This window comes from Microcaecilia unicolor, chromosome 1 (genome assembly GCF_901765095.1).
Source record: "Microcaecilia unicolor chromosome 1, aMicUni1.1, whole genome shotgun sequence".
Lineage (NCBI taxonomy): Eukaryota > Metazoa > Chordata > Amphibia > Gymnophiona > Siphonopidae > Microcaecilia > Microcaecilia unicolor.
In genome coordinates this window covers 654,700,469-654,727,926 of record NC_044031.1, presented here as the reverse complement: position 1 = coordinate 654,727,926, position 27,458 = coordinate 654,700,469, and the positions used below count along the sequence as shown (strand labels likewise).

The window sequence follows — 27,458 nt, the reverse complement described above, 5'->3', positions numbered from 1 at the left end:
CCCCACCCAAGGACGCCGTCGTCGTCGCCACCGGGCCCCCCTCCACCCGAGGTCGCCGGGCCCCCCCTCCACCCGCTACCGGGCCCTGAACTAACCTTAAACACCTCCTTCCTTTCCTTTCACCACCTTCGCGGCAAGCAGCAGCAGGGCAGACCTCTCCTTCCTTCCGTGCTCCACCCTCACGGATGTTACGTCAGATGAGGGCGGGACACGGAAGGAAGGAGTGGCCTGCCCTGCTGCTGCTTGCCGCAAAGGTGGTGAAAGGAAAGGAAGGAGGCGTTTAAGGTTAGTTAGTTCGGGAGCGACGGCAGGCGAGCCTGACTGCGGAGGTGCAGGGCCCCCTCCAGAGGCCCGGGCCCGGGCCCGGGGACTTTTGTCCCGCCTGTCCCCCCCCCCCCCCTCTTGGCAGCCCTGCCTCCACCGCTGACTCCAGACTCCATTCCTTTTATCTTGCTGCACCATATGCCTGGAATAGACTTCCTGAGCCGGTATGTCAAGCTCCATCTCTGGCCGTCTTCAAATCTAAGCTAAAAGCCCACCTTTTTGATGCTGCTTTTAACTCCTAACCCTTATTCACTTGTTCAGAGCCCTTATTTTATCATCCTCACTTTAATAGTCTCTTATCTCTTGTTTGTCCTGTTTGTCTGTCCTAATTAGATTGTAAACTCTGTCGAGCAGGGACTGTCTCTTCATGTTCAAGTGTACAGCGCTGCGTACATCTAGTAGCACTATAGAAATGATAAGTAGTAATGCCAGTCCCTGCCAGACTGCTCTGCTTCTCCTGCCTTCCTGTAGAGTTTTTGTAAAGCTGTAACTTGCTGTGGTTATACAGGGAGCCACAATGATAGAGACAGAGGAAGCACCTTTACAGAAACAGTGCAGGGGAGAACACACAGAGCGAGATCCCTAGTGATAGGAAGAAAAGAGATTATAAACCCCCTTCACATGTATGTAAATATGAACCAGTGGGAGATGAATTGGAGAAAACACAAGAGGCTCCAGCCTTTCTCCAGAGAGATACTGTTCTCATAGAAAACTGGTTATAACAGATACACTGATGAAAGGATCACTGCCCCTAGGTACAGACTTTTTTCTCATACACTCAAAGGAGAAATACATGTTAAAGTGACAAATGGATTATGTGTCACTAAGAAATTCAGAGAAACCAGGGATGTTTGTTAGTGGAAACAACTCTCTGTCTGGCTCAGTCATGGACAATTAAGAATTAAAAAGACTTTAAAATGAAATGTGGTGACCCCACATGATTGACATTACTCACTTCTGCCGCACAGGAATGACATGTTTCTCATGTATGAGGCATGAAGGGATGAGGGATAACCTTCTACCATCTTCTTCCTAAATTTTTGTAGGATAGTATAGTGGACATTGACAAGGTTTTATAAAGGAAGTTTTAAGAAAGGAAAGAGAGAGGCAGAGGGAGAAAGTGGGGAAGGAAGAGAAAAGGGTCCTGGTCCTTGAGTGACTCCTTGGTATAAAGCAGGTGGATTTATTATAATGTTTGTGGGTCAGTATCAGAGAGGCACCTGGTGGAAGTGGATAGGGGTAGAGGGACAGCCAACCCTGGGAGGAGGTACCTGAGCAGTTAGGAGGGAGAGAGGCCAGAGTGCTTGAACTGCAGTGGAAAGACAGGTGTTTTTGACAGAGCTCATGTCACTGTGTTCAATACAGCAACCACAGTGGTACAGCCAGTGCCAAGAATGCAAGAGTGCAGAGCACAGGAAAGGACAGGCACTCTGCAGTTTGAGCCCAGCTCAGGCAGGGCGGAGGCATTTCTGAACCTCAAGGACACTCCCACCTATACCTCGGACCCGGGTGACATCCGGAAGCTGAGATGAAGTGCCCGCTCGGGAAAGTTGGTAGGCAGCAGAGTGCTCTGAGGTTTCTGTGACGTGATGCCATGTGTTGCTCACACTGTGCCACTGCTTACTTCTCCAGCGGGACCCGACTGATCGTCACAGGTGAGACTCTGTGTGCTTTGTGTGTAGCAACCAGTTCAGCAGTGAGATCTTGCAGTGCCCTGAATCCAGACCCAAATACAATCAAAGCTTCAGACTTGGCTCCAGTAACTCTCAAAGGGTAAAGTGTGATAGAGAGCCATCCTGGTGAGGGAGAAGGAGAGATTCATGAAAACACTATGATGTACTAAACAAGGTTATTTAGAAGAATTAATGGAGCCCATTTTCTGTGATGTCCACAGTCTGTGGCTATGCATGGATGCAAAAATATCCACCAAAGAGAAACTTCACCTACATTCAACAAGTCCTGAAATTTTGGCTCACCACCACACACAAACATTATAAGAATCCACATAAAAACATACAGACTCACATACACAATCTCAAAAGCCAAGTTTTCCTTGCAAAAATAAGTAAAAACTGTTGTTACTCAAACATAGTCCAGTATTCAGACACTGAAAATACTCCAACCGCATCTCTGTCCTAAACCCTCTGCTTTGCATCTCTGCTGTTACCCTTGAAGGTAAAGCCCATATCACTATTAGCAGAAAACCAAAAGGCTAGCCAAGGGAAGCATCAGCAGTCAGAAAAACTCCACTTTTCTCCACTCTTTTCCTGCCTCTCTCTTACGTTTGAATATAATTAACAATAATCATGATTATCCCAAGATCAATCATCCCATACTTTCATGGTATGTGGAAAATAATACCACACACTTACTCCACAGGGCAGCCATCAAGAGGCCCCCAAAATCAAAAGCCAGCGCAATGGAGGATCTCACAAACAGAAAGAAATTAAACTATTGCCTTGGGTGGGGTATTTTTTTAATCTGCATTGTATGAGGTACAGTAGAAACACTCCCATCCCCACCTTGGACTCTAGATCATAGTGGAGCAGCCTAATAGCTAGTGCAGCGGGCTTTGATTCTGGCAACCTGGGTTTGATTCCCACTGCAGCTCCTTGTGACCTTGGGCAAGTCACTTAACCTTCCATTGTCCCAGGTAAAAAAAATACCTGTATGTAATTTATTTGTTGCATTTGTATCCCACATTTCCCCACCTATTTGCAGGCTCAATGTGGTTTACATTGATCCGTCATGGCGATCGCTATTCCAGAGTGAAAGATACAAGTGGTATTACATAAAGTACATAAGTGATATAGTAGAATTAAGCAAACAGGTATAAAGAGATCAAATTTGGAATAATAGATACAATGGTAATGGGTTACAGTTCATATAATATGTTAAAGTTCAAAAAGTGGGTGGATGCAGTATGCCTTGTTGAAAAGGTAGGTCTTCAATAGTTTCTGAAAGTTGGTTAAGTCGCCCATTTTTGGTATGCATTCCATAGCTGCGTACTTATGTAGGAAAAGCTAGATTGCATGTGTTAATTTGTTAATATAATGTGTACAGCACTGCATACATCTGGTAGCACTATAGAAATCATTGCTAGTAGTAGTATGACACTTTCATAGTGAGAGCAGGGACCTGGAGGATCTGCATTAGGGATTTTATGATTTATAGAATTAGGACACCGAAGAAATTGTGCACCAGTTCAATTCGGTTTGTCTCCTGTGGAAGCAGCGAAAAGAGCAAACCGATGTGAACGGCACACCTATAAACATAAGTCATTGCGGCGACCTCATGAAAATAATGTATGAAAAACTATGAAACATAAAAGAAGATTATAGAAGAATCTCATAAAGTAACAAAGAGCTACAAAAAAATAAGTAAATAAAAAGATTCATATACAGAAGGTTTTTAAGCTGGTGAAGAAGCCCGACCGGCATATTGCTAAAGCAAAAAATTAGCCATCTGAAGCCTTTTTCTCTCCTTGTAATAAGAGAGAAATAAAGTAGAGCAATAAGAAAGCAAAGACAATAACTTGTTTCAATTGAATTGGGAAGTTCTCTATAAGCAAGTTTTTAGCCAGTTTATTAGAATTATATTAGAGCAGTAGATTACATTTCAAGATGGGAAAAAATTTAGAGCACTCCCCAAGCTCTCCCTTTTGGGAGAATAATACAGGTTATACTTGTAAAACTATAGTATTTATTTATTAAGTATTTATTCATAAATGCCCTAAACCATGTGCAATTATTCACATGAAACATGATTAAGAACAAACCAAGGAAAACAAAAGTTACAACTAGCAGATCATAATTAGATATTGGAAATGCTAAAAGGGGGGGGGGAGATGGGTCGGACAGGGACTAAATGGGTTAATGGCTATTTCAAGTTTTATTGTAGGGAACTATAAGAATTAAAGCTTTCTGCTTCTGTTTGTTTCTTTATTGATGTGTTATAGTCAAGGAACATTGTTTGAATTGGACACATATTTTTTTAGGCTTTTGTTGACATTGTTTTCGTTGTATAATTCAATAAAAAGATTTGAATATTGAAATGTTAATGGGGGGGGGGGGCTGTTCTGTTTACCTCGCTTTCACCAGACTTTAGTAAATCCCGATTCTGGATTTACTGTGATATTCAGGATTAAGATTTGCGGTTTATGTTTTAATTACATTATATAAAATGTATCCCTGTAGTGCTCATCTTGAAACTCTCATTTTTACAGTGATGTGTTGAAGGGGATCCCGGGATCCTCTTGTTAAATTATGATTTGACAACCGAGATTATCTCCCAGAGTAAAACTGACGGAAAGACACTGAATAAGAAGTTGGTTTTGCTTAATAAGATCCCCTCGGGGGATTCTGGATAAGTCACTTTAACCCTCCATTGCCACAGGTACAAAATAAATACCGGTATATAATATGTGTAAACCGCTTTGATTTAACCATAGAAAAGCCGAATATCAAATCTTATCCCCTTCCTTTACTTTTCCAAAGATGATTTTTTTCCCCCACGGCAACACCAGGTGAAAGCTTTTAGTGACCAGATCCAGGTCCAAGAACCGCTGTTGGGCTCCAGTTCTTTGGATTTTTTAATCTGGACAGTAGAGTCCCAGCTGATCTGACCCTGAGTTTCGGCTCCTGGGGAAAGTCTCCCGGGTCGGTAGAGGCTGAAAGACTTGACTCCTAGACCTTGACTTCCTCAGTTTACTTACACGGCTGATCTGACCCTGAGTTTCGGCTCCTGAAGAATGTCTCCCGGGTCGGCTCTCAGCTTCATCGGTTTACTTACAAGTCTTTTAAATGGAGAGAAACACAAGTTTGATTGCAAGTAAAAGACGTCTGAATAACCTGTTTCCCCGGTTTTCCAGATCCTTTTATCACTTACTTTCTTTAAGCAGAAAATACCAGTTTACTCCAGCGTCCATTAGACTGCCTTTACATTCGACTTTTATTTAGTCGGTCTTCAGCCAGCAGCAAAACTGATTAGAAGCACCACAGAGCACAGACAACTTCAGACGACATCGCCTGCCCCTTCCCCTCCCCCCCTATGATCTCTCCCTGCTTCCCCCCCCCCCCCCCCCCCCACCTCTCTGTGTCTTCTTGGTTCCATCCCTCCCATCTCCCTTCTCCTATCTTTTCCTAATCGCATCCCACCGCTTGCAGCTCCCTTTTCTGTTTTACCGGTCCCATCCCACCTTTCCCTGCTCCCCTGTACTATCTAACTCAGGAAGCCTGACTCCCAGAAGTTCGTTTTAGATTTTTGTCCTACCGTGTGTTTGTAACACATTGCTGGCAAATTATGAAAGGCGTCAACATATCATAGCCTTGAGAAACAGCTGGAGGAAAAAAAAAAGCCCCGTAGCGATCTGGAAATAGCAGCAGCAGCTTCTCTTTGGCCCAACAGACACCAGGAAGTGTCAGGGACAGCAATAAAGGTGTCAGAAACACTCGAGAATCGTCAGTCTTTTGTAACAGCAGCACATGGCATGACACCCGCTCCTATGGACAGAAATCCAAGACTTGTAAACATAGAAACATTTGGGCAGATAAAGGCCATATGACCCATCCTCTGTAACCCCCAATTCTACCTGTTCCTAACAAGTGATCCCACATGCTTATCCCATGCCTTCAAATTTACTGCTGAACCCTTCACGCAAGTGATCCGTTCCACGATTCGATACAAAGGTCTTTTTTAAGACCATTTATAGACTATTCGCCAGTATTTCTTATTCTGGATCATCATTAGCTGTCTACCTTAGTATTTAGACTCCTGATGCAGGCCTTTTGGCCGAAACACAACCGTTGTGTCCAGTCAAATATACTAATTAATAAAATTTGGTTTTAGCTTTACTGTGATCCAGTCTCTGGGACTCCTGGTTTTGTGGCCACTTTTCTGTTTGTTTTTTAAATTCTGGAACAGCCCTCGGACTCCACCACCTCCACAGGGAGGCCATTCCACACCTCCACCACCCTTTCTGTGAAATAATACTTCCTTAAGTTACTCCTAAGCCTATTCCCTCTTAACTTTGTCATATGCCCCCTCATTCCACAGCTCTCCTTCATTTGGAAAAGCCATCGCTTTGCTTTTGGATGAAAGAAGAAAATTAAAAAGCTATTCAAAGTTTTTTTTTAAATGGTCTGTCTGCTTCAAGATTTGCATCTATCTAAGAAAATAATTTTCTCTGAGGAGGGTCTGTTGCTGTCACCAAAGACAGTCCCTGTTTTGCAGGTAGTAAGATCTTTTTTTTTTTCACCCTGAAATAAACATCTTTCAAACTCAAGCTGCTGCAAGAGTAAATGTGAAACAATCAGGAATTAGAAAGTTTGAGTCCCCTCCCTTCATTTTCTTCAGAAACCGCATCAGTGTGAGAGCTCAGCTCCAGATGTGAGACAGCTGCAAAGTTTCTATCACCGGAGATCCTTCAGCAGTAACAAAAGGCTATTTATAGCTATTCTGCATGCTGTTTTATTCATTTACTGGACTCTTTTAATCACCTTGGTGTACAGCAGGTTCAGCTTGACAAAATAAACTTACACATTTGTTAACAGCATAACAATAGTGAAAAGATCAAACATAAGCCTAATTAAAATCAATGAGGTAAACCTGGAGATGACAAATTCAATCCTACCAAGTAACATGATACAGTATCGGAAACACAAAATCGACAAGAAACTTCCCTCAACACTTTGACTTCACTCCTCTTTTGGCATTTACAGTATCAGAAATAAACATATTAAACAGCACAGCAGAACAAATCATACACTAGAAATAAGATAAGTCAAGAAAGTACAAATGAGACATCATAATAGGCAACATGGAAGAACATTAATATAACATAGGCTAAAGCGGCTAGGGCTCTTCAGCTTGGAGAAAAGGCGGCTGAGGGGAGATATGATAGAGATCTATAAAATAATGAGTGGAGTTGAACGGGTAGATGTGAAGCGTCTGTTCACGCTTTCCAAAAATACTAGGACTAGGGAGCATGCGATAAAGCTACAATGTAGTAAATTTAAAACGAATCGGAGAAAAGTTTTCTTCACTCAACGTGTAATTAAACTCTGGAATTCATTGCCAGAGAATGTGGTAAAGGCGGTTAGCTTAGCGGAGTTTTAAAAAGGTTTGGACGGCTTCCTAAAAGAAAAGTCCATAGACCGTTATTAAATGGACTTGGGGAAAATCCACTATTTCTGGGATAAGCAGTATAAAATGCTTTGTACATTTTTGGGATCTTGCCGGGTATTTGTGACCTGGATTGGCCACTGTTGGAAACAGGATGCTGGGCTCGATGGACCTTTGGTCTTTCCCAGTATGGCAATACTTATGTACTTATGTACTTATGAAACATGCAATGTCAGCACAATATATATAAAACATCTTAACAGGCCCATATTAGAACAGGCGTGAACAATTTGTAATTTTTCAATTTGTATTTTGCATTTCTTATTCCTTCATCACTTTTTATTCTTTAATTTTTTAGGGTGGCATTGTGATTGAAATTTGTAATCTCAATTAATCAGGTGATTAAAGGTATGGGTATGTTATTACTTATTTATTTTCAAATTGCAGCTCCTTGTGACTCTGGGCAATGGAAGGTTAAGTGACTTGCTCAGAGTTACAAGGAGCTGCAGTGGGGAAAATAAATAAATAACATACCTTTAATCACACAATTAAAACTTTAATCAAAATGCAGCCTTATTTATAAGCCTTTATTAATTTCAGGAAAAATTCATACACTCATGTTTTTCTGAACAGATCTAATTTCTTACTTTCCCCTTTCTGTTTGAACTGAGTCTAATATGTTTCATGAATTTGTTCTGAACAAGCCTTTGTCACTGAGGGGGTCTTTTACAAAGCAGCAGTAAGCCCTATGCAGACTTTACCACTCACTAATCCGGAGCTACTGCTGGCCCAATGTGGCCACCGGCGGTAGTTCCGGCTGGGCTGCACCATTTCCAGCACTCAGGACATTTTTTTTCAGTAGCACAGTGCTAACCCAGCGGTAATCGGGCATTGCCACATGCTTCCCAGTCAGGGGCGTAGCCAGACTTCAGTGGGAGGGCACATTTTAGCTCCCCCCCCCCCCCCCGGTGCTGCCGACCCCCCTGCCATTGCCAATCCCCCCCCCCCCCGCTGCCAACCCTCCCCCACCGTCACCTACCTTTGCTGGCGGGGGACCCCAACCCCCACCAGCCGAGGTCCTCTTCTTCCGGCGCAAGGCTTCGTTCTGTTTCTGTGAGTCTGATGTCCTGCACGTACATGCTGATCAGTCAGCGGCCGCATTGTACGTGCAGGACGTCAGACTCACAGAAACAGAATGAAGCCTTGCGCCGAAAGAAGAGGACCTCGGCTAGTGGGGTTTGGGGTCCCCCAACCAGCAAAGGACGGCGGGGGACGATTGGCGGTGGGAGTGGGGGTCGAGAGGGTCATCAGCAAGAGGGTCCAGGGCCAAATCTACGGGGGCCCAGGCCCCCATGGCCCCACGTAGCTATGCCACTGTTCCCAGTTACTGCCAGGTGACTATGCAAGCCCTTACTGCCACCTCAATGGGTGGTGGAGAGTGCTCCCCGCCACATGGCCACGCGGTAAGGGTTATATTACTGCATGGCTATTTTGGGGAGGATATTTTACGTGCTGCGGTAAAAAGAGCCCTGGCGTGTGGAAAAAAATGGCTCTCTGCCGCTATCACAGGGCCCTTTTTCCTCAGCTTAGTAAAAGGACCCCTAAGGAATGTCATTGTGGAAGTGCCCTGCATTTATGCTTCAATTAACCTGTCTTCTAATACCAAATGTATTTCCTACATCAGCAGGTGTAAGAGAACATGATGGGTATTTGAGGTGGAGCATATTCCGTGAATACATACGCCACCTGATACATTGTTGGTTTTGCAAATGATATACGTCACTAACTTATGGAGCTGAGAACTAATCACCCCCGCTGCCCCCACCTCCCCAATCAAACCCATCAATGGTAACAAATAACAACTTACACACTGATTGTTGGTGAAATATTTATAGGATGCAGCTTGTTTATCAGGTAACCATAAATGTAGCAATTAAACAGAAACTTCACCTGAGCTACAGTAACAAATTATTAACCTAATTAACATATCTTACACCACACCGTCCCGCCATGTCAGCAGTTTTACTGGCATGGTCCTCCATGCCCTATCTTTACCAGGTCACTGACCCTCCAGACCTCTGGCATGTAGAGCCCAATGCACTGCTGATCACCAGAGCTGTGGCCCATAGCTCCAGTGTCTACCCACTGCAACACACCAGCCACCACTAAAACCCTAGCAGATCCCTACTCTGGTGACCCCCCCACCATATTAAACCAACAGGAAGGGCAGGTGGGTAAGCCACCTCAGAGGAGCAGAGTGAAGACCCTGTGACCCAGATACAGCCCCCCCCCCCCTTTAATAGTCCTAGCTATCCCCTCCCTTTCCACCCCTCCTTGGCAGGAAGCAGCTTTAAATGTAAACTGCCCACTTCCCTAAAGCCTCAATCTCCTTCTCCCCTCCTCAAGCTGCCCTACCCCTTCCAGATTCTTCTTTCTGGCCCTACCCTGGGCTGCAGGGTAGAACTCTCAACCCCTGTCTCCTCCCTTCCCCAAGCTGTCCCAGCCCTTCCAGATTCTTCTTTCTGGCCCCATCCTGGGCTGCAGGGTAGAACTCCCAATCCAAAGTTAAACTCACCCTGCAAGGCAGGGCTCTTGGGCTTAAACATGCATATATAGCACATGTCAAGGGATTGTGAAGATCTGGCCACTGTAGATGTTTTTCTGGGAGATGGGGGTAGAGGGGAAGGAATCTGCATATCTCCTGAGTAAGCAGGTGCAGCAAGTGTATCTGGATATTTATAATTCATGATTTTAATGACAGCAGGGCCATAATAAAAACACTCAATATCAGCATAGCATACAATTAGATCAGCAAGAGGAAACTTGGAAACAATAGTGAAAACAATTATCAGACATAATAACAGCACAATGCCATAAAATATTCATGCAACAGTACACAGTAAAACATAGTTTAAACATTCATTTTATTTATTATTTATTTATAGGAATTTATTAACAGCCTTTATCAAGAATTTTCACCCAAGGCAGTGCATGCACAGGTACAGCGTGACAGAAAACTTACAATTTTGTTAACAGCATAACAATAGTAAAATGACCAAAGATAAGCAAAAACACAAATCAAATCCTAGAGGTAAGATTAACATGATATAGGATCAGAAAATCAAACATTTAATTGCACTGTGATTAACAGAACTATGAAAAATGTCAGCAGAAAATGAATGATATGGAAGAACATTTATATAGCATATTATTCATGAAATCAGAGTACAAGTGCATGTGATAAGCAAGTCCTGGTCTGTAGAATATGCATTTGAGGTCAATCTATGCATTTGAGGTCAATCTGGATTCACTAGTCAGTCACCTCATCCCATCCATTAAAGTCTTGGAAGACCAGCCAAATTTTCATGTATTTCCTGAAGTGGAGGTAGTCTTGCATTAAGTGACAAACTCTTCTGGGAGTGAGTTCCAGAGAACGGGGGGTGCTCCTGAGAAAGCTCATAAGAACATAAGAGTAGCCATACTGGGTCAGACCAATGGTCCATCTAGCCCAGTATCCTGCTTTCCAGTGGCCAAGCCAGGTCACAAGTACCTGGCAGAAACCCAGATAGTGACAACACTCCATACTACAAATCCCAGGGCAAGCAGTTGCTTCCCCGTGTCTGTCTCAATAGCAGACTATGGACTTTTCCTCCAGGAATTTGTCCAAACCATTTTTAAACCCAGATATGCTAACTGCTGTTACCACATCCTCCGGCAAAGAGTTCCAGAGCTTAACTATTTTTTGAGTGAATAAATAGTTCCTCCTATTTGTTTTAAAAGTGTTTCCAAGTAACTTCCTCGAGTGTCCCCTTGTCATTGTACTTTTGGAACGAGCGAAAGATTGATTTACCTCTACTTGTTCTACACCACTCAGGATTTTGAAGAGGGCCTTAGGATCCTCAAAGGTGCAAAGAGTGAAATCCTGTCCTTCAAGGTCTCTGGCCCATTTCCTCTAAGGACCTTGAAGATCAATTTTAAATTTGGACCTGTTATGTATTGGAAGCCAATGGCATGTTTTCAGGAACAGTGTGATATGTGATCACATCTCTTGCAACTTCCTTTATGTGGTGCTAACCTTTCGTGGTCACACCAATGTAGAGTGCATTGCAGAAGTCCAGTGCTGATATTATCACAGTGTAGACCGCTATGCAAAGATTTTCCATCTTCATATACAGAGAGAAAGAGTGTGTAATTTGTTGCAGGTGATAGAGAGGCAGCTCCTGAAGGTTGCCTGGATTTGGGGGATCAGAGTAAGTGCCATATCCAGGTGTATCCTGGAATTTAAGGAGAAGTTCACAACACCCAAATGGAATTGTGATGTCAGTTACCTCACATTTGCATTAGGGACCCACAGGAGCTTGGATTTACTTGGGTTCAGATAGCTTCCTGTTTTGTTGCCCATCTTTTGAACTGCTGTTAGACTGGCAGTCAATTTATTTATTTATTTTTTTTGTTTGTTCCATTTGTACCCCGTGCTTTTTCCCACTCATGGCAGGCTCAATGCAGCAGTCAATGCGGCAGGCAATGGAGGGTTAAGTGACTTGCCCAGAGTCACAAGGAGCTGCCTGTGCCGGGAATCGAACTCAGTTCCTCAGGACCAAAGTCCACCACCCTAACCCCTAGGCCACTCCTCCACTGCATTTATTCACAGCCAGTGCGGTTTTTTCTACAAAAAAGGTGCCGGTACTCAAATGCTAGGCCACCCTTCAGGAGTGGGGTAATCACTGAGGGACCCATCCCATAATAGCCAGGCCCCCTGCAACCAGTCACAGAATCTAAGACAACACTGAATTGGTGTGTAGAGCCTGAGATCTTTCTTTTTTTTTTTAATTCTTTATTTATAAATTTTTACATCTACATCTATAAAACATAAATGTTACAGAAATTTGGAAATTAAACATTACATGGTAATAAATATTACCAAGAGATCTTAGAGGAAAATTTTTTTTTTTTTATTAGTCCACATTGCTTGAATCAAGATCTAAGAAATTATAATATAAGTAACATAATTTTAATACTAGTCAGCGGAAGGGTGAAACGTGCTTGCACAGCCAAACATTAACAGCATTATCTTATTACGGGTTCGCCTCCAAGGGCAAAACACTTCTTTCTTTTGATTCAATAAAATCCAACAACTTCGTAGAGTTAAAGAAGAGGTAGTTAATCGAGTTAAAGGTAATACAACACCTACAAGGAAATTTCAAAATAAAGGTTCCCCCTAACTTTAAAACTCTAGCTTTGTAAATCAATAATTCTTTTCTTTTCCTCTGAGTGGCACGAGCCAAATCAGGGAAAACTTGTATCTTATGTCCCAAGAATAAATCACTTATATGTCTGAAATATAATCGAAGAATATTATTTCGATCAGGTTCAAGCACGAATGTTACCAGTAATGTCGTTCTTTCAGAAATAAATTCAAGAGAAGTTTCCAGGAACTCTGTTAAATTCAATTCAGCAGGAGGATCAACTTGAATTTTATCTTTAGGTAATCCGGGTTTTCCTGTAATATATTGAGTTCTTGTTATAGGCGGGTATGCCTCCTCCGGAATCCCCAGTACATCCTTAAAGTATCTTTTAAGCATATCCGTTGCATTTATCAAAGGGGATTTCGGAAAATTTAAAAATCTCAAATTATTCCTTCGTCCACAATTTTCAAGGTATTCAAGCTTTCTGTCCTGGATATCTCTTTCCTTAATTAGAGCTTCTGTGAAATTATGCAATTTCTGAATTTCTTCTTGATTTGTTGAGATCTTAACATTCTGTGTCTGAATCTGGTCTGAAAATATCTGATTTGATTTTTTTAAGTCAGTTATTTCTTTATTAACTGAGGTATTCATTTGATTCAAAGTGCTATTCACTCCCTGGATAGCGTCCCATAACATACTCATAGTAACTACCGCTGGTTTTTTTTCCTCCGGTACTCACGGTCCCGATCTCCTGGGCAGTTATAGCTGGTTCACAAACGGAATCCTGCATCGTTGTTTCTCTGCCTGGGGTTGAAGTCCTCATGGGTCCTCCTTCAGACGCTGAGGCTCCAGGAAGTTCCATGGCCTCTATGCGATGTGACCCCATGAGTGAAAAATCGTCTCCGGGTCGCGGAGGTGCGGTATGGGAGGGAGGACTCAACGTTACTCCCTCTATGCTGCACTCAGTCCTCGATAGGGCCGGGTCGTTTGAGGTGGAAGTTCGCTCACCGGGAACTGCCACTCTGAAGCTATCTAAAGTCGTCTGGCGCAAGGCGGGAGTTAACTGCGGGACCATGGAGGTAGGAACCGCTGCTTTCCCCTTTCTCTTTCCCATCGCTAGGTCGGAGAAATTGCCTTTCGTCAAGGCGTTTAGAGCAGGTTCAAGAGCTTCGATTCCTGACTTCCGCTCTTGTCGCCATCTTGATTCTTCGAGCCTGAGATCTTTCATTAAAACTTGGAGGCATATTTTCAAAGCACTTAGCCTCCCAAAGTTCCATAGAAACCTATGGAACTTAGCCTCCCAAAGTGCTTTGAAAATATGCCTCTTGGGGTCCATGGGTCAATTTTAGCAATGGGAAAGGTGCTGATACTCAGTACCCCCCAAGTACCCCCTCAAAAAAAGCCCTGTTCACAGCTGTTGATAGGTCTGCTTCAATGGGTATGAGTAGCTGTACATATCTAACTGAATCAGCTCAGCTAGTGGCTTGAGGTAGATATTAAACAAATGAGCGACAGTACTGATCCTTGTGGTACCCTGCAGGTCAGTGCCCACAGGAGCAATGAGGTGCTGCTGAACTGAATGAACTGTTTCTTTTCTGACAGACATGTTGTGAACCAAGCAAATACCAGGTCACTGAGAAATCCAGCAGCATTAACTCCGTCAGAACCCCATGGTTTCTGTGGAACTCATCTAGCAAGGATAGGAGCACTGTCTCTGATCATTAATCCCTAGCGTGGTTATAAAAGCAATTTCATCACATGTTCCCAGTGGCAGTAGCTGAGTCCTAACACTGAATCATCAGTGGAATTATATTTACAGGTGGTGAAACCTTTTGTGGGAGGAATATCTGAATTATCCAGGGCTAAACATGTAGCTTTATCGTGGAGATGCAGGAAGAAGGGACATACTTGCTTTGGGTAGCTTACTTCCAATCCTGACACAATAAAAGAAGTCACTGACAACACAGAACAGATTTTTGCCATGCTTCTCTCTCTTTCCTTTGGTTTTTGATGTGCACGGTGTAGGAGGACAGACAGAAATTAATGAGAAAAACAAAAAGGGGCAGTGAAGGTGGTCGGAAGAGCAGAGATTGACATGGAGGAGAACTCTACCCAGAAAGGTGTCAACCAGGGTGAGGAAATAGTTGAACGGCAGGCTGCAGAAAGTTTCTTTAAAGGGAATCTGCTGTACTGAAGATAATATGACCTTTGTGATAACCCAGGGCTCAGTACTGTGACTGGTCCATTTCTATATCATTATTAGCAACATCTCTGAGAAACGTGTTGGAAAATGTGCTCTGCAAATGATACAACATCTGTCACACAGTAGACATAAAAAAAAAGAGTGCACTTAAGGATCAGGATGAACGATGAAGGGTTTGGGATCCTGCCAGATGTGGCCACTGATGGAAATAGGTGGACTTTTCATCTGATCCAGTATGGCTATTCTTGTCTTTATGTTCCTAGGGCTAAAAATGTAAAATTGAGCATTTGGGATGAAAACTTAATTTCTGATAGATCAATGAGAAGGAGAAGGAATGGAAAGATGATGTAGGATCCAGCATAATGACGTAACCAGTCCTAATAAATCAGTAGGGATAGCAAATAAAAACTAAAGATTTCATCCACAGGGAAAAACTGATTACTGGCTTTGTATAGATGTGCAGGTGGTCTTCATAAGAACATTGGCAGAATGGAAGAGATTCAGAGAAAAGCAACTGAAACAATACAAGACCTGCCCTATTCAGTGGCCCATCTCTTCTTTGTTCACTAAATGATCACAGTTTAGTCCTGCCTGGTCCTAAACTTGCCCAGTTAGAATCCACTCGTCCTTGTGCTTTTTTCTTTGCCGCTCCCTCCCACTGGAATTCCCTCCCACTAGAAATTCATGCAGAAACATCTTATTTCAAGTCAAAGTTAAAGACCTGGTTCTTTGCAAAGGCTTATACCTCAATCTGAGCTGAAGAAATTGATTGCTGCTATACTTCATCTCCACCCCACCCACCCCCATTTAAACTCTATTTCCTCTCTCTCCTTCCTTACACTACTCCCCTCTCCGCTTATTTTTTTATCTTGTCACTCTGAGTGTATAATCTCTCTTCCTGTCCTATTAAATTTTTTAGTTCCTTTCCTTTTTTTCTACTATTTTGAATTATTGTAAACCGCCAAGAGCTGTCAGTCGTAGTGATATAGCGAACAGAATGTTTGTATTATTAGGAAAGGTATAGAAAACAGGTGTGAGGATGTTATAATGCCGTTGTATCGCTCCATGGTGCAACCGCACCTTGAGTATTGTGTCCAATTCTGGTCGCCGCATCTCAAGAAAGATATAATGGAATTGGAAAAGGTGCAGCGAAGGACGACTAAAATGATAGCAGGGATGAGACAACTTCCCTATGAAGAAAGACTAAGGAGGCTAGGGCTTTTCAGCTTGGAGAAGAGACGGCTGAGGGGAGACATGATAGAAGTATATAAAATAATGAGTGGAGTGGAACAGGTGAATGTGAAGCGTCTGTTCATGCTTTCCAAAAATAGTAGGACTAGGGGGCATGCGATGAAACTACAGTGTAGTAAATTTAAAACAAATAGGAGAAAAAGTTTCTTCACCCAACGTGTAATTAAACTCTGGAATTCATTGCCGAAGAACGTGGTGAAGGCGGTTAGCTTGGCAGAGTTTAAAAAGGGTTTGGATGGTTTCCTAAAGGACAAGTCCATAGACCGCTACTAAATGGACTAAATGGACTAAGTTTGGGAAGCTGCCAGGTGCCCTTGACCTGGATTGGCCGCTGTCGGGGACAAGATGCTGGGCTTGATGGGCCTTTGATCTTTTCCCAGTATGGCATTACTTATGTTCTTATGTAAATTTTAAATAAACCATAAAACACCCGCTGAAACCTGGTATAAATCTCGGCACCCAAGTTGGGTGCAGAGACCCATTATTCTATAACTGTGCGCAACTTTGACCTGCCTATGTCGCTCCCTTAGCCCCACCCTCTTTTGGGTTCCGCATTATGGGGCCCTTTGACAGAGCGGTGATAAGCCCAACACGGGCTTACCGCTCGCTCTTCTGGGACTACCGCTGGCCCAATGCGGCCGCCGGTGGTAGTCCCGCCCTCAGCATGCGCCATTCAGAAAACCTCCCGGAAATGGCTTGCATGGCAGTAACCCGGCAGTAACCGGGCATAGCCCTTATCACCACCTCAATGGGTGGCGGTAAGGGCTCCCCATCTCATGGCCATGTGGTAACAGTTCTTTCACAGTGTAGCCATGTTTGTCTGGGAGCTTTTTACCCGCTGCGATACAAAGGGCCCTGGTGCACAGATAAAACGTCCCCTGCCGCCAGCGCAAGGCCCTTTTTCCTGCAGCTTGGTAAAAGGACCCCTATGGGATTTAGGTGCTCAGCGATAAAGAACAGCGTGCATCCAGATGTGCACCTAAAATCTACTGGGTGCAAATTAATCAATAATTGGTTGTTAGCATTCAATTATTGATAGTTAACAGCTCATTAGCCAATTATGTTGCACTTACATCTCGAACGTGTGCCCAGATTTGGGCACCATATATACAATCTGGTGAATAGTATGGCAGATGCTTGGAACAGCCTAAACTCATGTTCTCAATCTTCCTGTTCTTTTGTGTCTCTCTTTTTATTTATAGCATTTATATCCCACATTTTCCCACCCATGGGCTTACATCAGTCTGCAAAACATACATTAATTCAGCAAACAATCAAAGTCATTGAAGTAAAGAGATTAGCAAGTAACAGCAAAGGAGAGGAAAAGGAGAAAGAGTAATAGAGTTCAATATGTCGTAGCGACTGCAGCAGTTCAGAAGTTAGAGATGCTAGGCGGGTCTGTAGCGTAAGCTTTCCCAAATAATAGGGTCTTTAGAGATTTGCTGAAGGCCAAATGACCTTGAATAGATTTTACAGATTTTGGAAAACCATTCCACGTGTGAGCGCTAACATAGGGAAAGGTGGATGCGTAGGTGGTTTTATACTTGATGCCACAACAGGATAGGTAACTTAGTAGATGACGGCAGAAAAAGACCTGCACGGTCCACCCAGTCTGCCCAACAAGATAAACTCACATGTGCCATTTTTTGTGTATACCTTACCTTGATTTGTACCTGTCTTTTTCAGGGCACAGACCGTATAAGTCTGCCCAGCACTATCCCCGCCTCCCAACCACCAGCCCTGCCTCCCACCGCCGGCTAAGCTTCTGGGGATCCCTTCCTTCTGAGCAGGATTCCTTTATGTTTATTCCACGCATGTTTGAATTCCATTACCGTTTTCCTCTCCACCACCTCCCGCGGGAGGGCATTCCAAGCATCCACCACTCTCTCCGTGAAAAAATACTGAAGATTCAAATATGTGCGTGATGATCTGGAAGAGTTCCTAGGTGGTAAGCTGATAAGGGCATCCATATATGCTGGAGCTTCACCATAGAGAACTTTATGCACCAGGATGCAAACTTTAAAAGCTTTTTGGCCACAAGCCCCACCTCAACCCCTTTTCCTTCTTAATCAACATCAAATGTCATTAACAATGCTCTTGCTCATCCCGGCCTCACTGTGTCCTGCTCCTTTCTGAGCTTCAGATAACTTTATTGACAAAACAATTTTACACGTGTTGACTAAGTAACACTTTAAATAGTTAAGGTAAAAATGGACAAAAATAATTTACAAAATAGTAATAACAATAAAACAGAACTACAAAGTACAAAAAAGACAATAACAAAGACAATTCCCAGGTTATGGTGTTAGTCTGTATTATCAATGGTCAGGTTACAATTCTTTCCTGGTACCAGGTTACTAGTTAACCAGGCAGAGTAACTGAACAGGGAGTGAGACTTCCTGCAACTAGAACAACATACACTGCTTCTAAATCAGATCCGCATCAACATACTGTATTACTCACAGACTTGTCTTAAATCCCTCCAAGACCTCTGCATGCTGGGGACCTTAGTCAAGTTAAATCAGTACCTTGCAAAAAAACTATATATATATATATATATATATATATATATATATATTGTAACAAGGCCGCAAATGTCCCTCTGGTAATGGTGGCAGGCTTCAGTCCTCTTCCCTCCTTTCCAATTGCTGCTAACAACTGTTTCACCACTTCACTCAGCTTCTCCATCCGACAGTCCACCCACAAAGTCTCTCAAGACAGCACAGCTTTTAGTACCAAAACTGTTTATTCCTTTTTCTTTTCCCCTTCTCTCGCCCCAAATGTCCATTCCCTGAATATCCCAGGTTCAAAAATCAGTCCCAAACAGGCAACAGTCCCATTCACTGCAAAAAGAAAAATCAAAACCCCAAAACTTCCTTTCTTTTCAAACCCTCCCTCAAAAAGTCCATGCCGCCTGGCTTTCCGTTTTAAAGTCTCTTCTATTAGGTGGTTGCAGGTTGGCAGTTCACCTCCCGCTACACAGCAACTGGACTCCTGGGACCACCCACTGCCTTCAATCCCCTGCAACCTTGCACTAGTGTATAATTACAGTCCATCTGTTCCTCCAAACCTGGTGTGCTGGAACACCCTGACTCTCCTTCCTCCAAGCATTCCTCCATTAACTCTGCTTCTCTGGCAGTTTGTTGGTTTGATCTCTCTCCTTCCTCCCAGGTGGGAGGAATCTTGTACTGATTTTTAACCCAAGGAAATTGAGCTTTTTCATCACTGCTCCCTCTTCTGGCCCTTGTCTGCCATAGCAGCTGCTCTTTCCAGTCTTTACCTCCCTCCCTTCCATGTGGAATCCCTAACAGGTTTTTGATCCTACCACCCTGATTCCTTCTCTCAGGGTCTTGTGGGGGATGTAGTTCTGACCCATACCTTATCCTAACCTGCTTAGACTCCCCAGCCTCCTTACAATATATATATATATATATTCAAAAATATACATATTATACAGAAAAATAGTAAATAAATATTTGCTTTAACAAATATAGAAGGAAAACTGCATGCTCAGAACATCACAATGACCCTTATATTAATCATTTCCATATTAGTAATCAACATACCCGGAAAAAATCCAACATCAAAAAACACTGGCAACAAAATTTAAAAAAAAATTAAAAAGTAGGGAAATAAATTTTAAAATAAAGATATCTTTGGATCCCTTTTACCAAACTGTGGTAAAAAGTGTCCTTAGCACATCCTTACGCATGTCATTCCCAAGCACTAAGGCCATTTTTACCACTGGGGTAAAATGTCCAATTTATCTGTTTCCCCTATTAATGGCCACATGCTAATTTTCACATTAGCACATGAGCCCCTACAGCCACCCATTACATAGGCAGCAAAGGATCATGTGCTAAACATATGCTATTCAGTTAGGGCCTCTTGTATTAAACTGCTGTGAAAGGGGGTCCTTGGTGGCATCAGCGTGGCCATTTCCGGGGGGAGCCCTTACTGCCAACTATTTAGGTGATGGCTCCTGCGCTAACCCGGCAGTAACCGTTGCCCGATTACTGCCAGGTAAGCCTCGGCATTACAAAAATACAAAATATTTCTGTAGCACTGCAGAAAACAGAAGCAAGATTGATTTATAGCCTGGGAAAGTATGAAAGAGCATCCCCACTGTTAAAGGACCTACACTGGCTTCCTTATCTCCAAGGCTGAAGTTTAAGCAAACATTTGTTTAGATTTTGCTCATGCCTTTTTCAGTAGTAGCTTAAGGTGAGTTACATTCAGATACACTGGCTATTTCTCTGTCTCAGGAGAGCTCACAATCTAAGTTTGTACCTGAGGCAATGGAGGGTTAAGTGACTTGCCCAAGATCACAAGGCACAGCACTGGGATTTGAACCAGCCATCTCTAGATTGCAAGACCAGTGTTCTAACCACTAGGCCACTCCTCCACAAACATGTATGATGTACAAAATGCTGTACAAAGCTGGATCTGGTAGACTGATTAATTATTTGGATTTCCCATCATCTTTTTCCCCAGTTAGAACGGAACACTGTTTGAAATTAAATTATCCGTCCTTTAAGGGTGTTGAGAAATCGATGCTAGAACGTTCCTTTTTACACCAGGGAATTAGGCTTTGGAACAGACTGCCTTTAGAAATTTGGAAAATAACACTTTATTTCTTCATGAAAGCAATAAAGTCTTTTTTGTTTGATGTGAAAGATGTTTTTTAGTTTCAATGTATTTGATGAGAAAGATCCTTTTTAGTTTCAATGTACTAGATAATGCAACTGTAATTAATGTTTTAGATACGCATTTGATGAGAAAGATGAAGGGATCCTTTTACGCAGATCCATTTTTCGGTGCAGCTGTAAAAAAGGCCCTTTTTAATTTTTGCCGAAAATGGGCATACAGCAAAATAAAAATGGGCGCAAGTCCATTTTGGATCTGAGCCCTTACCACCAGTCATTGACTTAGCGGTAAGGTCTCAGACACTAACAGTGAGGTAATCATCTATGCGTGTAGAATGATGATTACCACCCGGTTTCTGCCGCACGCCAGAAATGAAATTACCACAAGGGCCACATGGCAGCTGGGCGGTAAATCCAAATTGATGTACGTTGGGCGCGCATAGGCGCCTAAGCAGCTTAGTAAAAGGGTCCTGGGGGTTTTTTTCAGTTTCAATTCATTAGATATGCAATTGTAAATTCTCCTGAAGAAGGACGTATTGTTTGTAACCCACTTAGAATCTCTTTTGAACTTAGCAGAATATAAGATTCATATAGCATAGCATGGGGTGGGAAGTAGTGATGGGCTCCTGTGGTAACCCGGCGGTAGTTCCGGATTGGTACACGGCAAGCCCATTGCCGCACGGCAACCCTTTAGTAAAAGGGCCCTTTAATGTGTGGCAATTAGCTAGACTAACCAATTAACACAAAACATACCCACTCTACTACTAGTACTACTACTACTTATCATTTCTAAAGCGCTACTAGACGTACGCAGCGCTGTACACTTGAACATGAAGAGACAGTCCCTGCTCGACAGAGTTTACAATCTAATTAGGACAGACAAACAGGACAAACAAGAGATAAGGGCATATTAAAGAGAGGATGATAAAATAAGGGTTCTGAACAGGTGAATAAGGGTTAGGAGTTAAAAGCAGCACCAAAAAGGTGGGCTTTTAGCTTAGATTTTAAGACGGCCAGAGAGGGAGCTTGACGGACCAGCTCAGAAAGTTTATTCCAGGCATATGGTGCAGCAACATAAAAGGAACGGAGTCTGGAGTTAGCGGTGGAGAAGGGTGCAGATAAGAGAGATTTACCCAGTGAACAGAGTTCCCGGGGAGGAATGTAGGGAGAGATGAGAGTGGAGAGGTACTGAGGAGCTGTAGAGAGACTGCACTTATAGGTCAATAAGAGGAGTTTGAACTGTATGTGGAAACAGATAGGAAGCCAGTGAAGTGACGAGAAGAGGGCTAATATGAGCATAACGACACTGGCGGAATATTAGTCGTGCAGCAGAATTTTGAACAGATTGAAGAGGAGAGAGATGGCTAAGTGGGAGACCTGTGAGAAGCAAGTTGCAATAGTCTAAGTGAGAGGTGATAAGAGTGTGGATAAGGGTTCTGGTAGTGTGCTCAGACTCTGCCCCAGACTTGCCCCCAGCAGTAATAAATACATTTTATGTTTTTATATATGGGTAGAAGATAACAAAAGAGAGGGTAAAGCAGCATACAAACAATAGCAAGAAAAAACACAACTGGGCCTTCAGGATTGAGATAAGTAGAGTCCTTTTATTCTAAGAAGACTCGACACGGGCTGTGTTTTGGCGTACAAATGCCTGCCTCGGGGGTCCAAATAGTTCTTATAATAATACAAAATTGGAAAGAACCAACCAGTCAGGGTATATCGCCCAAGGCGAAGTGAATATCTACGCTATCGTGCAGAACACCATCGGTAAAAAGACCGCCAATACCTATAGCGTGGATATAGGAATTCTGGAGACCACTAGGAATGAAGCTTATACACTAAGCAGGAGTGGCAGCACTACATATGGGACTACATTACACACAATGCATTGCTAACATACCAATGATAGAATGTAAGTACAGCACTAAGGGCTTCTTTTACAAGCCATGCTAGCGATTCCCACATGGCAAATGAGAGGAAGCCCATAGGAACTGAATGGGCTTTCTCTCATTTACCGCAACGAGAAACGGCTTTGTAAAAGAAGCCCTAAAAATTCTAAGAAGTGAGAATTGTATTAAACACATTTTAGAGCAATAATGTAAAAATAGTACAAGGTTGCCGGGAGCAGAAAATGAATAGATAGATAGATAGATAGATAGATAGATAGATAGATAGATAGATAGATAGATAGATAGATAGATAGATAGATAGATAGATAGATAGATAGATAGAGATTTTGTCATTGCTTTTGATGTACTGAGATTATTTTAATATAACAGCTTTCTTACTGTCCCTTAAATGGCTGTCACAGAGCAGAGGGCAGTAGATACAGCCCTTCACCCCAGAAGAGACTGCACTGTTTCTGTAGCAATGTGATATTACCTTCTACATCCTTAAATGTTCTTTCTCTTTCATTTTCTCCTGGGCTCAGATCGGGATAAGGTGGTTGCTCCGACTGTACATGTCTTCTACCCCTCCTGCAGCGAGATCAAAAAGCACCAGAAAGCCACTCTGATCTGTCTGATCCAAGACTTCTACCCATGGTACGTGGAAGTGAGCTGGAGGCGAGACAGCCAACTGATCAACCCTGAGGCCGTGGCCACTGACATACCAAGGAAGATGCCCAATGACCTGTACAGTGCGAGCAGCAGACTCCGGCTCTCCCAGGCAGAATGGTACCAGGGTAACACATACTCATGTGAGGTGAAACACATGTCCTCATCGCCAACAGTGAAGAGCCTGAGAATACAAGGTAAGAACATAGGGTCGGCCCAACCATTAGAGCAAGACTAGGTGGTCCCCTAGGGCATAGGCACCAACATTTGAAAATGATTATGTGGGGAGGGCCTAATACAATACAAATTGCCCATCCCTGGAAGGAGCTAGCTCAGTACTGAGGGTGAGTAACGTCCAGTTTCCGTGGTGCAGCAATGAACAGCTGCAGTTAAAGCAACACAATAAATTCTGACAGCTGTACAAACTCAAAGAGCCATCAATGTGTACTTTCACCTGCAAGAAGGGTGGGCAGTTTTCAAACACCCATTTACGTGGAGAAATCACTTTTAGAAGTTGCCCTTATTATTTGTGCATGTGTGATAGAGGCACATACACACAGCACCTAATATTTAAGGGCATGATGTCTTGAGGATGGGGAGAGATTAGGGGCCTGAAAGTTAATTAAGGCGGGCGTACAAGACAAGATTCAGCTAGAGCACCCAATACCCTTCCACTGACCCTGTAAGAACAGCACCAGTGAGGAACCACAGGGCAAAGCCAACTGGACAAAGTACCTGACACAGCCCCTAAGAGAAGAGACATCTGAAAACCCAGAGACAAGTACAACTATAAACATAAAGGCAACCTGACACTCCAAGACTGACACTGCACCTAAGAGAAGCAACATCTTAAACCCCAGAGACACCCTGACATTCCAAGACAGAGATTAGATTGTAAGCTCTGTCAAGCAGGGACTGTCTCTTCATGTTCAGGTGTACAGCGCTGCGTACATCTAGTAGCGCTATACAAATGATAAGTAGTACCTAAGAGACATCTCATACCCCAGAGACAAGTGCAGCTTCTAAACACAAAGACACCCTGACTCTCCAAGACTAATACAGAATCTAAGAGAAGAGACTTCTCAAACCCCAGCTTAGGAACGAGATTGCTCATCCCTGGGCTACACCCTTATCGTACTGAGGTGATTCTCCTTATGGTGAATGCCAGGACTGGTCTACCTTCATCCCCATATTGGATTCCAATGGTCCATGGACAGAAGGATTAAATCACTGCTAGAGAGTTTGCAGCCCTAGATAACAGGTGCTATCAACGGGATATTAGTCATCAAAAATGATGCACATCTTTCATTTCTATTGCAGCAAAATTATGTGAAGTCAAATATATGAGGTTAAATAATTACACTAGACCTAAGATTTAAATAAAAAGGAAATGTGATAAAGGCAGAAAAGAGGTATGGTGAGAGTCTGAGCACACACAGTTGTTCTGCTGTTTTAGAAGGGATGGTGTGAGGTACATGACCCTGTGGCATACCCTCACACACTGGTTTTGCTGCATTAGAAGGAATGGAGTGAGGTACAGTGAAACCCCGTTATAACATACCCCCATAATAATGTGAATCCATTTACAACCTCAAAGATCCAAGCCCTGGACCAGGGCATTATTTTGGTGTTTAAAACAAACTACCAATGTGAATTAAGAGGATGGTGGCAGATAACACAGCCACAGTTGATGCAGTGATGGCATCACTGAACCTGAAGGAAGTTTGCCACCTCGGTGGAAAGGCCTGAGATACTACCTCAGGAACTTGCATTGAGTGATGCTAGTTAAAAGGGTTAGGATTTATATTCCCCTCATCGACAATTGATAAGGATGGTGATGATGACCAAGAGGAAATTTGGGGGCTTTTTCTCCAGAGGGCATGCATTTAGCTGAAGAGGCATTTAAAAAATTCAGATATGTGCATAATTTATTTTGTTACATTTGTACCCTGCGCTTTCCCACTCATGGCAGGTTCAATGTGGCAGTGGAGGGTTAAGTGATTTGCTCAGAATCACAAGGAGCTGCCTGTGCTTGAAGTGGGAATTGAACTCAGTTCCCCAGGACCAAAGTCCAGCACCCTAACCACTAGGCCACTCCCTGAACTGGGTTTCAATTGATAATGAGTGCCCCACTTACAAGCATGTGATTGATGAAGAAACTGTGGCAAACGTGCATCGAAAAGTCAAGGCCACACCAGATGATAATGATGATCCTCCTGCTCCTCCACCAAAAGTGTCAGAGTCTATAGAACATCTTGAGGAAAGTTTGAGATGGCTAGAAACTCAGGATGTAGATAGCATCAAAATCTTACAACCACAAACATTTTTGATTTTGCAAGAAGCCAATGGTGCATTAAGAAGATAAATTCCTGTACTAGTAAGGTACCGTACAGTATTACAAGGGTGTAGCCAGACCTCAATGTTTGGGGGGTCCATAGCCCAAAGTGGGGGGTCACAGTTTGGCCCACCTTCCTGCCGCAACCCCCGCCCCACCGCAACCCCACATACAAAGTGTCACACATGCTCAGTTTCACTAAAACCGAGCATGTACATGACGTGAAAGGAAGCTGAGCAGGCAATGCGCAGAGAACAGTGCTGGAGAAAGGCTTCATCTGGCAGGAGTTGGGGACCCCTGCCAGCCAAACCAGGAGCCCTGGATATAATTTGGGGGGCCCAGGCCCCCAAATCCCCCCATAGCTAAGCCACTGTATGTTTCAGTAATGTTGTACGTATACAGTAATTCAGACATAATGCTCAATGCTGTGTGAATGTCTCGGTTTGTAGCAAATAAATCTTTTGCAACAGATCAATTTTTGCTTCATTTGTGTTCGTGTTCCATTGACCCCAATATAACGCAACCCCACAGTTTCAGTTTTTTAAGACCCTCACTTTGGAATGCTTTACCACCCTCCGTCCATTTAGAACCCTCCTACTCCAAATTTCAAACATTACTCAAGACCCATCTGTTTGCCGAGTCTTTTGGCCCTTCCATGTAGTTCTGTCCCCCTTTCCCTCATGTATCTATTCCCCGTTTGCTTTTACATTGTTAATGACCTAGTTGCCTCCATGGATCATTTGCAGTATTTCAAGCACTGGAAATAAAATAAAATAAATAAAATAACGTGGTGATGTTTTATGGATCCCAAACATTGCATTATAACGGGTTCCACTGTATATGAGCCCCTGTGACAAGTCCTCATATGCTAGTTTGGTGACTTAGAAGGAATGGAGTAAGGTATATGAATCCCTGAGACAGGGCCTCACACACTGGTCCTTCTGGTTTAGAAGGAAAGTTGTGAAATATATGAGCCTCTATGACAGGCCGTCACACATTGGTTTTGCTTGGTTGTTGGCAGTTTGGCTCATATGGGTCCCTCTTTCTCTTCCTTTCACGTGAGCAGGGATCGCTCCTGAACAGCATGAAATCAGCGCAGCGCAGCTCAGCCTCCTGCTTCTGCTCATCAATCCCCCTTTTTCTCTCTTTCTCTCTCAGGTGAGCAGGGATCGCTCCAGAACAACATGAAATCAGCCCAGCTCGCCCTCTTAATCCTGCTCTCTAAAAGTATCATGTACAGCTGTTTCCTGGGAGCAAACAAGGTAATTCACCTCACAGCCAGCTAACCCCACTCCCTCCAAACCCTATTGCCTTCTCTTCTGCCTGAGAATGCACTATTGTCCTTCACTTTCAGAAAGGGGAAAGAGGAGAGAATGTTTTGAAATTCCTTCCCTCCTCAGCCAGGAGCAAAAGAGACTTCTAACCACCTTGTCTTCTGAAGGCCAGCAACCCTTAATCATCACTACAGGGTTCACATTAGGCCTTTTCTTTGTCTTTGCAGGGTAAACAATAATTGAGGCTTCCTTTGGCAGCAGTGCAGAAATCCCTCAGGCCTGAGACTGATGCCATGAGAGAAGAGTCCAGTCCTGCACATACTCCAGCCTGGGATTTTTCTACAGCTTTAAGTGCTTTGAACCTTCATCTCAGTTATAGCCAGCTCTTTTCAACAACTCTAAATTTCAGACTTTACAAATAACATGTTATTTCTGAGAATAAAGAAGTGTCTGTATGTCTCTACAGGAGAAAAGTCTCCACGCTCTTCTTTTCATATCATGAAATAAGTCTCTTCTCCTTTTCATATCCCCTCTTTCTCTCTGACCATCCTCCTTGTCTCCC

The 27,458-nt window shown here is 43.2% G+C and overlaps 2 gene segments (V, D, J or C); both read left to right on the top strand.

Annotated features, from left to right (window-relative positions):
* LOC115456968 overlaps window positions 1-27,458 on the top strand; it is a 63,825-nt gene that overhangs the window by 8,969 nt on the left and 27,398 nt on the right.
* LOC115456964 lies at window positions 1,522-27,357 on the top strand. The segment is given in 4 exon segments: window positions 1,522-1,979; window positions 23,164-23,484; window positions 26,781-26,884; window positions 27,124-27,357. Coding segments are annotated over 4 exon segments (498 nt in total).